The sequence below is a fragment of the Rattus rattus genome, chromosome 6 (assembly GCF_011064425.1).
Source record: "Rattus rattus isolate New Zealand chromosome 6, Rrattus_CSIRO_v1, whole genome shotgun sequence".
NCBI lineage: Eukaryota > Metazoa > Chordata > Mammalia > Rodentia > Muridae > Rattus > Rattus rattus.
The window spans coordinates 17,488,183-17,503,910 of record NC_046159.1 but is presented as its reverse complement, the minus strand read 5'-3'; the positions used below and the strand labels follow the sequence as shown (position 1 = coordinate 17,503,910).

Below are 15,728 nucleotides of genomic sequence, written 5' to 3'. Positions count from 1 at the left end.
GTTTTGTATTTTGTACCTGAATTACTCCACAATTCCAGCCTTTTGAGGATCCACTTTGTTCCGTAGAACTAAGAGGGGCACATCACTGTCATCCAGCCCCTTTAAGGCTGAGTTAGGAGGATCTGGCCAACACAAGGATAAGGTTGACATAAAGTTCAAAAATACTGTCAAACTTCACACACACACAGGATTTCTATACGGAATGCATTTTAGGGTAGAAATTTGCACCTTGAGAGCACACTTGTAGTCAGTTTGTATCATTGACTTTGCAAAATTTCCCTTGTTTCCTGAGCTACACCTACCAAATTAGTATTGAGATTTGCTTCTTTCACGGTGATTTTCTTGCTTTTTTTTGTTGTTGATTGCAGAGTGTTATGTCCCCTGGCACCTGATTGTGATAGCTTTGGGAATCTTTTGTACACTTCTTCTGTTAACTGTTGCAGTGTTGGTGACAATCAGTGAGTAAACAGATACATCCTGTTTGACCTCTTCCGTTCAAAGAATAGCTTTTAGACATGAACCATGTGCAGATGTACATCTGTCCATTGTCCTGGTTTTAAAATTACTGGATGAGACAGAATTTCTGAACATTAGTACTTTTTCCTGACACTGTAGTGTCTGTTCTCTTTTCATAACTAATCTGTTAGCCTGGGGCTACTTCGGAAGGTGCCCTGTGGTGTCACGTTTTTGGTTATGTTCTTTCTGAGGACTTGGTGATAGCCTTTTTTATGATCTCATGTGATTGTTAATCTTACATAAATATTTTATGAGTGACCGCTATGCAAAAATCGAAGTCCTTCTTTTCCTGTTTCTTCTATATACATTGAGGTTATGCTTAAGTCAAAACACTTCATTTGTACAGAGGTATTAACGGTTAAAGTTTATTGGATTCCTCCACATTTACAGAGGAAATCACTTCCAGGCTGTGCTAAAACATAGCTATGTATGTGGATATATTGTGTTCCACATGCTCCAAAAAGAATTGTGCCATTTGTTAACATTTTTTAGTTCATATTTTCATGATGTGTTAACTATTCAATGAATATTTTATTTAGGTTATTGTCTATAAATTTGTGCTTCAAAAAATGAAGAGAATGGAAGTTACTTTCACCATAATTTTTTCAGTTTTATCATTTACTTTACATCCAACTTATCTTAGAGAAAATTGATGTTATCTGTTTATATAGTGAATTAATTAAAGAGCTAATTTATAAATGTTAAAGTACCAATGAAAGTAATGATATGTATTGGCTGTCAACGTGAAGCTTTTTGTCTATTCTTACATTTTAATATGTACTCTTTATAAGAATTATTGATATTATATCTGTGACTAATTTAGTTTTTCAGTATCAAGTCATGAACAGCAGGAAACTCCAAACCACCACCATAATTGCACCGCCATGCAAAGTGACATTGACTTAAAGGAAGAAATGCTGAGAAAAAAGTCTATAGACTGTAGTCCAGGTAATGATCTTCCGGAATCAGTCAACAGAGAACAGAACAGAAGGTACAGCAAAACCCAGGCTGTCGTAAATTCCACACAACACACAGGTATGTAGTGGGAGTGAGGAATGTGAATACAGAAGTGCATTACTAGCCACTGTTTCGTCTCTGGAAGCTTTGAAGTCTAACCATCAGCTTAAGATACTGGTCATCATGAGGCCCATACATATACAGCCACAAACTAGATAAGATGTATGAAGCAAAAAAGTGCAGGCTGAAAGGAACCAGACGTAGATCTCTCCTGAGAGACACAGCCAGAATACAGCAAATACATAGGAGAATGCCAGCAGCAAACCACTGAACTGAGAACGGAACCCCCATTGAAGGAATCAGAGAAAGGACTGAAAGAGCTTGAAGGGGCTTGAGACCCCATATGAACAACAGTGCCAAACAACCAGAGCTTCCACGGACTAAGCCACTACCCAAAGACTATACATGGACTGACCCTGGGCTCCAAATTTATAGGTAGCAATGAATAGCTTAGTAGGGGCACCAATGGAAGGGGAAGCCCTTGGTTCTGCCAAAGCTGGAGCCCCATTGAATGGGATTGTTGGAGGGAGGGCTGTAATGTGGGGAGGATTGTGAGGAGAACACCCATATAGAAGGGGAGATGGAGGGGTTCCATGTTGACCTGGAAACCGGGAAAGGGAATAACAATAGAAATGTAAATAAGAAATACCCAATTTAATAAGGATGGAAAAAAATACGAAAAAAAAAAACCAAAACAAAACAAAAAAAGATGCTGGTGATCTTTGGGTTAATCATTTGGGGGATCCTTATGTCTGACACTGACTCTTACTGATCCATGGAAATGAAGTTACAAACCAGTACCCCTGAAAATTTTGACTGTTTTGGTCTATGGGAAAATCTTTGTCTACAACTTTGTTGCTGACAGAACATGTAACTTTTTTTTAAATAAGAGTGTATTTATCAACTATTTATGCTAAAATGAACTTAGAGCATTTACAAAGATAAAGTTTTAAAAATATTTGCGTATGTGTGTGTGTGTGTTTGTGTGTGTTTATGTATATGTGTGAACCTGTTTACATCTGGCATTTTTTTGAGAGAGTTGGACTGTTTGTAATAAAGCAACCCTTTCTGTAGCAAACATGAGAGCTTCTACATGGTGTGCATGCAGTGCAGCTATGTGAATGATAATGACTGAAGCTAGAAAGATGAAAAGATCAAACATCATAAGGAACCTTTCTTATCCTTCACCATGACTGGTCATCTTTAACTGACACAGTTTATCAATCATCATTAAATATTTTTTTCAGGATTTAGAGTTCACAAAGACCTCTTGCATATAATCTCACCACATTGTGATAGTAAGATGTGACAATTCTCATTATGTATGGACTAATATATTTACAATCGCTACATTACAAAACATGTGACAGAAAAAAGTTCTAAAAACATATTTGAAGTATTCCAAACCCATGGAAAATATTTTGTTTCATTACTTTAGAATGATTTCATTGCCTGAAAATGGTAGCATAGTGATTTAATTATTATGAATATGTGGTTGTGGGAGGGGGATTATAACTTTCTGAACAATCCAGACATTCCAGAAAATTTCAGGCCACTATGAGGACCACAAGGCTATCTCTTCACAGAAAAATGAAGGTTGGAGAAAAAGTTTGATAGTAAAGAATGGCCATTCTCAGCCCCTCACTAAACAAAATATTCATATTGAGGTGACCTTGACACCAAAGGTGTACACCTTTCAATATACTCAAATTGAAACATTTGGCATGTGGACATACCATTGGATGTATCAACGTAATCTTGAGAATAGACTATGAACAACAAAACTTCCTTTATATGTCTCTTATTTTTCTTAAGGTAAGAGCAGGTAGCACAGACCAGGGCACAATGCAAAGTGCACATTAATGTGCAGATCATTGTTGGGATAATACACTACTACAGATCTAGAATTCTGCCATCAGTTTAGCTGTCTCTGAATAGCACATGTTCATTTCTTCTTTTCTAGCCCCTGGTATCTTACAAGCTTCTGCTTCATAGAGTTGGGCTGCTTTAGAAACCTGATCTGCATGGAATCATAAGGTTGTTCCATCCTCAAGTTCAACCATGTCAACCATTTGGGGTTTAGTGTAAAAAATGATGTCATTCTTCAGCCCTAGGTGACTTGGAACTCACTGTATACCTAAAGATAGACTGGAATTCACTGCTTATCCTTGGATGTCCTTAAAACAGTGATGACCCTACTGCCTCTCTCTTTGGAGTGCTCAGGTTATAGGCATAAGTCATCATGCTGGGCTGATTAATTTCCCTTTAAAGGATGAATTGTATACTTTTGTGTGCTCATGCTACATTTTCTCTACTGATTCATCCATGATCAACACATAACATATATTTTTTTGTATCTTTACGGTTACAAACAATGTCATATAGAACATGGGTGTGCAAGGGTCTCTAGGCATTTTAGAATTTCAATTTATGAGATCAGTGGGATTTTACTTTTCCCCCCCACAGGGTTAATAAATATATTGATCTGTCAATAGAATACCACAAAGTAATAAGTTTAACCATTTATCTTCTCTCCTGTAGGCAGTGAAATTGAAACATACTGGTTCTGCTATGGTATAAAATGTTATTATTTCATCAAGGATGGAAAATCATGGGATGAATGTAAACAAACCTGCCAGAATTCCAGTTTATTCCTTCTGAAGATAGATGATGAGGATGAACGGGTACTGTAGACACTTGCCCCTTTACTCTCTTAGAATCTGTATCTAGCCATGAGTTACTCAATCCAGATTTGTTTTTAATTGTATATGGTTTACCTGTAACATGTTCAAAACTGTGGGATCCAGGTCTGTTAAGAGGAGCCTCATTACTACAGAGACACTTGTATCTTTCAGTCTTATCCCTTTCTCATAAGTTTACAAGAGAATATCTCAGAAAGCACATCTTTCGCTGATGAAGTTTAACCCTTTGTTATGGTACATCCTGTGGCTGACAGTTTTTTATTTACTTACAGTGCCAAATAAACCCCCACTTTCTTGAGTTTGCTCTTTGGAATGTGGAAATGAGGATGCCTAAGATGAGTAATCAGATGGTAACAGGGAAAGTAGCTGAGCTCTGGGCCTCTCTGTAAAATGAGATGATGTGACAAATGTGGAATTAAATGGCTGACCAGTTAGCTCCATACAGCATAGTAGTGTTATGTTTTGACAAAAAACATATCCATTTTAAAAATCACTATTTAAAAGAAAACATGGTTTTTGAGATCCTGACATTCATGTTTAAATTATTACTCATCAAATCTCTTCAAATATTAAGAGTACACTTTTTTAGAGAAATGATTTCAGAATCACTTTGATTCCTTGGTATTCATAACATGGTACAATATTTATACAATAATTTAATACATGGGTAAACAACAACATAAGATTTTTTTTTAATTTTCTTATTTTTTCCATCTTTATTAAATTGGGTATTTCTTATTTATATTTCAAATATTATTTCCTTTCCTGGTTATAAAAAGATTTTAATGTCAAGAAATACACTAATTTCTACTTGATATAGTAACCATAACCAATTTTTGATGTTTATTATTATTATTATTATTATTATTATTATTATTATTAGTAGTAGTAGTAGTAGTAGTAGTATTTTAATTATTAATTTCTTACTGACTCCCTCCTGGTCACTTCCTCCCATAATCTATTTCCCATTTCTCTTTCTCTTTTGATAGGGTGGTGGGCCCCAAGGTTTCCTAGTACCCTGGCACATCAATTCTCCATGACGCTAGCTGCATCTTTTACCACTGAGTTAGAACAAGGCACAGCCCAGTTAGAAGAACATAAGCCATGTACAGGCTTCAGTTTTAGAGATTGCCCCATCCCAGTTGTTCTGGACCCTTATGAAAAACCACACTTCATTTGTGCATGGAAGCCTAGGTTCAGCCCTCTGTATTTTCTTTGTTTTGTGGTTCTGACTCTGAATGCCACAGGGGTCCAGGTTTCTGTTGGTCTTTTTGTGGCATTCCTGTTCCCTTCAAAGCCCACCATCTTTTCACATATTCTTCTATAAGTCCCCAAGATCTGTCCACCATTTGGCTATGGGCATTTTTTGTATGTATGATTCAGCTGGTAGAGAAATCCTCACAGATTACACACAGAATCCTGCCTGCAAGGACAGCAGAGTATCACTAATGGTGTCAGAGATTGATGCTTTTCCATGGGGTGTATCTCAAGTTGAGCTAGTTATTGGTTGGCTGTTTCCTCAGTCTTTGTTTCATCCCCAAACACTACATTTCTTGTAGACAAGGTCAGTTTTGGGTCAAAAATTTGAGGGTATGTTGCTGTGCCTATCATTCCCCAGGGGTTTTTAATTGACCACGGTATGCAGACTCCCTAGGCTGCATTTAGTCACAGTTAATGATAACCCTGTTGATTCTTTTGTGCTGCCCATATCACTGGATTCCATCTTTTCATGGAGATGTCCCCTATACTGCCCCCATCAGTTGCAGATTTCCATTCATTATCATTGCCATCAGGAAATCCCTTCCTCCCCTCCTCATACCCAATCTTGAACCCACACTATGTTCATCATATCCTCTTCCATGCAGTTCTCCCTCTCTTCAGCCTTTTGACCATTTAATTTCTGCTTTTAAGTGAGATTTATGCATCCTTGCTTGTGCCCTTCTTTCTGTCCATCTACTTGTATCTATGGAATGTATAACATGGGCATCCAAATTTTATAGTTAATGTTCACTTATAAGTGAATACATACAAAGTAAACTCTTTTGGGACTTGCTTATCTTACACAGGATGAAATTCTCAAGTTCTATTCATTTTTACCCACAAAATTCATGATGCTTTTGTTTTTCAGAGAGGAATAGTATTCCATTGTGAAAATGTACCACATTCTTTATCCATTCTTCAGTTGAGGGACATCTAAGTTGTTTCCACTTTTTGGCTATTAAAACCAAACTGTTTTGAACATATCTGAGCAAGTGTCTCTTTTGAGGGAAGGTGGAATATCTTTTGGATATATGCCCAGGAATTGTACAGAGGGTTGTCTGTGAAACATACAAATTGATTTCTAAAGTTCTTGTAAAAGTGTGCACTCCCACTAGCAATGGAGGAATGTTCCCTTTTCTCCCCATCCTTGGAGCACGTGCTATCACTTCAGTTTTTAATCTTAGCCAGTCCTTTTGTTATAAGATGGGATCTCAGAGTTGTTCTGATCTGCATTTCCCTGGTGGCTAAGGACTTTGAACATTTACTAGTATATTTGTTTGCCATTCATGATTTCTCTGTTGAGATTTCTTGTGTTTAGCTCAGGCATAGAAGTTGTAATAGAAGAAACTGATTTGTCTGTGAAACAAAATGCCAACTCTAAAATATTCTTGCCTTAATTGTGAGTTCAAGGAAAGGGCTTAGTTACATAGTGAGACTTGGTCTAAGAAACACAGTCACAAACCCCAGATCTCAGGACACCTGAAATGTTTATATAAAAAAAAAACTGATTGAGCTGACATAGTATTGATATAAATCTGCTACTAGTAGTAAGTCACTGAAGAAGTGGTAGGACTGACCATTGGGAAGACAAGACATCAGAGAATGACATAGAAATGCAGGGAACTGTTCATGCTTGTTCTCTCATCTAACTGACAGAAATTTCATCATAAGGTGTGGTCTTTCTTTACAGAAATTCCTTCAGCAACAGCTTATTCCAGACAATTACTGGATTGGATTTTCATATGATAAAGAAAAAAAGGAATGGGCATGGATTGAAAATGGACCATCTAAACCGTGAGTTTCTGAACTCTTCAGACTCTACCACTGGTGTGGGAATTGGGAGGATTGTGTGCAAAGGCTTTTCTCTCCTTTTACATGGCTTTACTCATTTTCTATGAGCTCATGGGTAAAGAAAAGTTGCATGAGGAAGTCTTTAACTGACCAAAAGTGAGTTAATACTGCATACATCTCAGAATTGTGTCTTCTACATTGCAAAGGGCACTTGAAAATCAGCAACTTGAGATGGTGTGAAGTGACTCAATGATCTTGACAGATAAAATGGGTGTGAGTCTCTCAGACATTCATGTGACTTTTTTATTTATTGTTAGCTTATATAATTGGTGGTTATTTATAAATATAAGAATATGTTTATATACACCTAAACCTTCCATTTCAATGAATTGTGCAAATTTCAATTTTTTTGTTAATTTTTAATCTAATAGAAAACTTATTTATTAACTATATTTTTTCTGAATTATTTTTATACATAAAAAGTGTATGATCATATCACCCTATAGTACTATTAAAAGCTCTTTACATGTTTTGTGCTAACTCTTTGTAAGGTAATGTTCATAGGTATGTGGTTGTAGTTTATTCACTGGAAAAAGGAAACTCACAGTGGCCACACCCTCAGTAAAGAACTGAATCTCCCACATAAAGAAAAAAGCTAGTATGTAAATGTGTACACTCTCAAGATTTGCATTTTGATACTAATTAGCTTTTGTCTAGCTGAACTTTCCCCCATGGTACCAGATTTGTAGTTGCAATAGGTTTTAGCTATGAAAATTATATAAAAGGAAGTTAGGGGTGCTACAAAACTTTGTTACAAATAATGATACCAGATTTGTGATTGCAAGTGTCTTTATCTATAAAAATTATATAAATATAAAATGAAATTAGGGTTGTTGCAGTACTTGGTTGCAAATATTTGGCCATCTGGTGTTCGGTCAGAAAATACAATTTCAGACTGCTTCTGGAATGACCCAGTTCCACAGTGCTCTGTACCCAGATCCTGTGACAGAGAGAGTGGGACACTCAGAAGTGTTGAGAATCCTGAGAGCACAGTTGAGAACATCACCTCTGCTAACATTCCTGGCTTAAGAGAGACCCACCTGGAGCCCTCTGGACACAGGCACCAAGGAACAGTCTGGAATAGGATCCTTCTAGTATCTGCCTATACCAGAGCTGACTCTAATACACCGCTCTCTGTATCCAGATCTCACTGAGAGAAAACTAGTCTACAGGAGTGCTGACACACAGTCTTGCAGGAGGGTCAAGCCATTGTCAGAGAGAGCAAGACCAGGTAAAACCAGAAATAATTAGATGATGAGATATAAGTGTACCAACCTAAGGAATAGAAACCAAGACCACTTGGCATCATCAGAGCCCAGTTCTCCCACCAAAAACAAATACTGGATATCCCAAGACAGAAAAGCAGGATTTGGATTAAAAACTCACATCTCTTGATGATGATAGAGGATTTCAAAAGGACATAAATATCTCCCTTAAAGAAATACAGGACAACAGATATAAACAAGTAGAAGCCCTTAAAGAGGAAACATGAAAATCCCTCAAAAAATTACAGGAAAACACAGCCAAACAGGTGAAGGAATTGAAAAAACCATGCAGTAAATAAAAATGGAATTAGAAACAATAGAGAAATCACAAAGGGTGACAACCCTGAAGACAGCAAACCTAGGAAGAGATCATAAGTCATTGATGCAAGCATAACCAACAGAATACAAGAGACAGAAGAAAGAATCTCAGGGACAGAAGATATGATAGAAAATGTTGAAACAACAGAAACAAATGTTGAAACAACAGAAAGAATTGTGAAACACAAAAAGCTCCTGAGAAAACATCCAGGAAATCCAGGACACAATGAGAAGATCAAACTAAGGATAATTGAAATAGAATAGGGCAAAGAATCCCAACTTATAGGGCCAGTCAATATCTTCGACAAAATTATAGAAGAAAATTTCCTAAAACTAAGTTAAGAGATTCCCTTAAACATAGAAGAAGCCTACATAACTCCAAATTGATTGGACCATAAAAGAAATTACTCCTATCACATAATAGTCCAAACACCAAATGTGCAAAACAAAAGAATATTAAAAGCTATAAGGGAAAAAGCTCAAGTAAAATATAAAGGCACACGTATCAGAATTATACCACAATTTTCAACAGAGTCTATGAAAAGCCAAAGACCCTGTGCAGACATCATACAGACACTAAGAGAACACAAATGCCAGCCCAGGCTACTGTATCCAGCAAAACTCTCAATTACCATAGATGTAGAAACCAAGATATTCCATGACAAAAACGTGAGTTGCACAATATATTTCCTCACAAAGGAAAAAAGATGGAAAACTCCAACACAAGGAAGGAAACTATCCACTAGAGAAAGCAAGAAAGTAATTTTCTTGCAACAAACACACAAGAAGAGAGTCGCACAAACATAATTCTACCTCTGACAACAAAAATAGCAGGAAACAACAATCACTATTACTTAATATCTCTTAACATCAATAGGATCAATTCCCCAACAAAAAGACATAGACTAATAGACTGTCTACGAAAGAGGACCCAGCATTTTGCTGTATACAGGAATCACCCCAGTGACAAAGACAGACACTGTCTCAGAGTAAAAGACTGGAAAACAATTTTTTAAGCAAATTGTCCCAAGAAAAAAGCTGGAGTAGCCATTGTAATATCAAATATAATTGACTTTTAACCAAAAATTATCAAAAAAGACCATGATTGACATATCACAATCATCAAAGGAAAAATCCAGCAAGATGAACTCTCAATCCTGAATATCTATGCTCCAAATGCAAGGGCACCTACATTCATGAAAGGAAACATACTAAAGCTCAAAGCACACATTACACCTCACATAATAAAAGTGGGAGACTACAACACACCACTCGGAACAATAGACAAATGAGGGAAATAGAAAATAAACAGAGACACAGTGAAACTAACAGAAGTTATGAAGCAAATGATTTAGCAGATGTCTATAGACCATTTCATTCTAAAACAAAAAAATATAACTTTTTCTCAGCCCCTCATGGTACCTTCTCTCAAACTGACCATATAATCAGTTACAAAACAGGCCTCAACAGATATTAGAAGATTGCAGTAACTCCATTCATTCTATCACATCACTATGGTCTAAGGCAGGTCTTCAATAACACCAAAATGACAGAAAGGCCACATACATATGTAACTGAACAATACTCGACTCACTGAATAATTGGTCAAGAAAGAAATAACAAAATTAAAGACTTTTGAATTTAATGAAAATGAAGGCAAAACATATACAAACTTATGGGACACAAGGAAAGCAGTGCTAAGAGGAAACTCATAGCTCAGAGTGGCACCAAAAAGAAACTGGAGAGAGCATATACTAGCACCTTGACAGCATACCTAAAAGTTCCAGAACAAAAAGAAGGAAATACACCCAATAGGTGTAGACTGAAGGAAATAATCAAACTCAGGGCAGAAATCAACCAATAGACACAAAAAGAACTTTACAAAGAATCAACAAAACCAGAATCAGATTCTTTGAGAAAATCAACCAAATATGTAAATCCTTAGCCAGACTAACCAGAGGGAAAAGAGTATCCGATTAACACAATCAGAAATGAAAATGAAGACAGAAAAACAGAATCTGAGGAAATTAAAAAAAAAATCAGTTCCTACTGCAAAAGCCTATACTCAACAAAACCTGAAAATCTGTCTGAAATGGACAGTTTTCTAGACAGATATAAGGTACTAAAATTAAATCTATATCAGATACATTATCTAAACTGTTCTATAACTCCTAAAGAAATAGAAGCAATAATTAAAAGTCTTTCAACTAAAAACAATGCCCAGGGCCAAATGGGTTTAGTACAGAATTCTATCAGAACTTCATAGAAAACCTAATACCAATACTGTCCAAATTATTTCACCTAACAGAAACTAAAGGACCACTACCCAATTCCTTCTATAAAGTCACAATTATGCTTATATCTAAATGACACAAAGACCCAACAAACAAAGAATTACAGAAGAATTTCCCCTATGAATATTAATGAAAAAATCTCAATAAAATACTCACAAACCAAATCTCAGGACACATCAAAATGATCATCCATCATGATCAAGTAGGTTTCATCCCATGGATGCAGGGATGTTTCAATATATTGCAATCAATTAACTACTTCCACTGTATAATAAACTTAAAGAAAAACCCCATGATAATCTTGTTAGATGCTGAGAAAGCATTTGACAAAACTCAATACCCCGTTATGTTAAAAATCTTGGAAAGATCAGGAACTCAAGGCCCATATATAAACTTAGTAAAAGTAATATACACCAAACCATTAGCCACCATTAAGCTAAATGTAGAGAAACTTGAGGCAATCCCACTAAAATCAGTGAGTAGATTAGGTTGCCCATTCTCTTCCTAACTATTCAATATAGTATTTGAAGACCTAGGCAGAACAATCAGACAACAAAAGGAGGTCAAACGCATCCAACTTGGAAAGGCAGAAGTCAACATATTAGTATGTCTAGTTGTCATGAGAGTATACTAAATGAACCCAGAAATTCCCCCAGATATCTACTAAGCCTGAAAAACAACTTCAGGAAAGCTGCTGGATATAAAATTAACTCAAACAAATCAGTAGTCTTCCTTTATTCAATGGATAGACAAGCTGAGAAAGAAATATGGGAAACGACATCCTTCACAACAGTCACAGATAAATAAAATAACTCGCGTGATTCTAACCAAGCAAGTGAAAGATCTGTATGACAAGAACTTCAAGTGGCTGAAGAAATAAATTGAAGAAGTTTAGGAAGATGGAAAGACATGCCATGCTCATGGATTGGCAGGATTAATATTGTAAAAATGGCAACCTTGCCCAATGCAGTCTACAGATTCAATGCTGTCTCCATCAAAACTCCAACTCAATTCTTCATAGAGTTAGAAAGAGCAATTTGCAAATTCATTTGAAATAACAGAAACCCAGAATAGCTAAAACTATTCTCAACAATAGAAGAACTTTTAGAACAATCACCATCCCTGACCTCAAGCTGCATTACAGAGCAATAATGATAAAAACTGTATGGTATTGGTACAGAGACAGGCAGGAAGATCAGTGGAATAGAACTGATGATCCAGAAATGAACCCACACACCAATGGTCATTTGATCTTTGTCAAAGGAGCTAAAACCATCCAGTTAAAAAAGATAGCATCTTCAACACATGGTTCTGGTTCAACTAGAGGTCACCTTGTAGAAGAATGCAAAAAATACCATTATCACCCTGTGTAAAGCTTAAGTCCAAGTGAATCAAGGACCTCCACATGAAACCAGATATAGTGAACCTAATTAAAGAAAAATTGGGGAAGAGCCTTGAACACGTAGACACTGACGAAAATATCCTGAATAAAATTTCAATGGCTGATTTTCCAAGATCAAGAATGGACAAATGGGACCTCATAAACCTGCAAAGCTTCTGTAGTGCATATGACACTGTCATTAGAACAAAGCAACAACCAACAGATTGGGAAACAATATTTACCAATCATACATCTGATAGAGGTCTAACATATAATATATATAAAGAACTCAAGAAGTTAGACTCCAGAGAATCAAATAAACTTATTAAAAATGGGTACATATCTAAACAATGCATTCTCAGCTGAAGAATATCGAATGCCTGAGAAGTACCTAAAGAAATGTTCAGCATACTTAGTCATCAGGAAAATACAAGTCAGTCAGAACAACCCTGAGATTCCACCTCACAGCAAACACAATGGCTAAATCAAAAATTCAGGTGACAGTAGATACTACAGAGGATGTAGTGAAAGAAGAACACTCTTCCATTGATGGTGGGACTGCAATGTGGTACGACCACTTTGGAAATCAGTCTGTCCTTAGAAAATTGGACATAGTACTAATGAGACCAAGCTATACCACTCCTGGGCATATATTCAAAAGATGCTCCAACATATAACAGGACACATGCTCCACTATGTTCACTGCAGCCTTGTTTATACTAGCCAGAAGCTGGAAAGAACCCAGATGCACCCTCAACAGTCGAATGAATACAGAAAATGGGGTACATTTACCCTATTGGGTACTATTCAGCTATTAAAATAATGACTTTATGAAATTTATAGTCCAATGGATTGAACTAGAAAATGTCATTCTGAGAGAGACAACCCAATTACAAAATGATACACATGGTGTATACTCACTTGTAAGTGTATATTAGCCCAATATCACTGATTACACAAGATACAATCCTCTGACCACATGAAGGTCAAGAAGAAGGACAAGCAAAGTGTGGATGCTTCCGTCCTTCTTTGAAGGAGAAACAAAAATACTCAGAGGAGGAAATACCGAGACAAAGTTGGGAGCAGAGACTGAAGGAAAGGCCATCTAGAGACTGCCCCACTTGGGAATCCAGCCCATTTACAGCTCCCAAACCCAGACAATATTGCAGATGCCAAGAAGTACACACTGACAGGAAGCTCTCTTCTGGGATGCTATGACAGAGCATGACAAATACTTGCAGCCAAATACTGCACCGAGAACAGGGTCCCCAATGGAGGAGTTAGAGAAAGGATTAAAGGAGATGAAGGGGTTTGCAACCCCATAAGAACAGCAATACCAGCCAACCTGAGCTCCCAGTAAATAAACCACCATCAAATTGTACACATGGGCAGACCAATGTCTCACCCTGCATATGCAGCAGAGGATGTCCTTGTTGTACACTAATGGGAGGAGAACTCCTTGATTCTGCCAGGCTTGGACCACTCAGTTTTTTGGGGTGTCAGGGCAGCGAGGTGGGAAGTGTTGGGTGGATGGGTAGGGGAACATCCTCGTAAAACAAGGGGGAGGCTGGATGGGATAGGGTGTTTATAGATGGGAAATCGGCAAAGGGGCTAACATTTAAAATATAAATAAATAATATCCAATAAAAATGCTCCAGCAACATATGATGCACATAGGTAAGTTTTTTTGTACCAATTATACTCTAGGCAGTCTGCTAGGTGTTTTATATTCACCAGTTCAATGCTTTGAACTATTGATTTGGAACTCGATTCCTTGGCTGAATTGGTTTTACATTTTAAGTGTCAGAAAAACTGAAGTATCTTTAAGTTGCAGGATTTGACTCTTTAACTTGTTCATTGTATTTCTTTAAAATAATTCTTCTAACCTGAGTGTCATGTGTTACATGCTTTTATTCTCAGCACTGGAGGATGGTGTTTAGTGAGCAGAGGCCAGATTATCTCTGTGTTTGTGCATAGCCTGGTTTCCAGAGCTACTTTCAGTACTGTCAGTGCTGCACAGAAAAACCGTGTTTCAAAAATCCAAAGCTACAAGAAAAAATAGTTCTAAAAGAAACAGTTTGGAGAGCAAAAGCTTGAGGAGGCTGTAAATTTACTAGAAAGTTGCTAAGTCTCCATAAGGACTAGCATTGTATTAACCATTGTGGGCAAATATATTCAGTTTATTATCTCTGTCTGTATTTCCCTTTGTGATTTCTTCTCCTGAATGTCTCATCCTCCTTTGTTAAGATGAGATTCTGCTAGTTCTGTCTACTTTACCACATAAGTCTTCTCTTTCTCCTTACAACATGAGCATGTAAGACCATGTTTGTATGTCACAATCTGCTTTTACTTTTATCCTAGCACTTTTAAACACAAGATAACAATGGGAGAGGAGAGTCAGCATAAAATAATTCCTTGGCAATATTGAAAATTAGTTTTCCTGCTGACCAAAAATTGCAAATGTGAAAAAAGATGGGGATTTTGTTGTGACAAAGGGACAATGTTATTTAATGAGCTTAAACAAAAGAACCTATTTTAGGAATGAACCTATGATTAGTTACATATTATGTCTACTTTGGCATGTAGAATTTTAAAAATCATGTTATTTCAGTGAATGTTCAGAACTAAACAGTTGCCCCTTGTTGTTTTTGTTCCTTAGTGCCTCAAACACAATGAAATTCAATGAAAAGCTTGGAGGATGTGTATTCTTATCTAAAACAAGACTAGACCATACTGACTGTAGAAATTTATACAGCTGTATTTGTGGGAAGAAATTGAATAAATTCCCTGATTTACTCTCCAATTAGTGTTAAAGGTAAAACTGAAATATCCTGTTTCTTACTTATTTTCTGTAATAATTCATAACTCCTTAGAAATAAGTGTTTTGATCATAGAACTTCATTTACAGTGAAAACAAAGAGACAATCTGGAAGATTGGTGAATGTTCTGGAATCTGGAATCTGACTTGACAGAGCAGAGGACATCTACCTTCCTGGTGGATACAAGATAGATCTTCGGACAGGCTTTCCCCCAAAGCCTGGATGAATGTTTTATTTGTTTTCCAAATTTCCATAGAACTAAATAAATAACCCTAATAAACAGCCTGAGTATTTTATTATGAGTA

At 36.6% G+C, this 15,728-nt stretch overlaps 1 protein-coding gene across 1 annotated transcript in view; it reads left to right on the top strand.

Moving 5' to 3' along the window:
• Positions 1 to 15,599, top strand: part of LOC116903793 (killer cell lectin-like receptor 5) — a 16,791-nt gene extending 1,192 nt beyond the window's left edge. Inside the window, exons 2-7 of the mRNA XM_032906487.1 lie at positions 369 to 462; positions 1,340 to 1,551; positions 4,075 to 4,217; positions 7,186 to 7,289; positions 15,264 to 15,419; positions 15,513 to 15,599. Of these exons, the coding sequence (XP_032762378.1) occupies positions 369 to 462; positions 1,340 to 1,551; positions 4,075 to 4,217; positions 7,186 to 7,289; positions 15,264 to 15,411 (701 nt within the window). The 3' untranslated portion in view covers positions 15,412 to 15,419; positions 15,513 to 15,599. The remainder of the gene's footprint in view (positions 1 to 368; positions 463 to 1,339; positions 1,552 to 4,074; positions 4,218 to 7,185; positions 7,290 to 15,263; positions 15,420 to 15,512) is intronic.
• Positions 15,600 to 15,728: the final 129 nt, after the last annotated feature.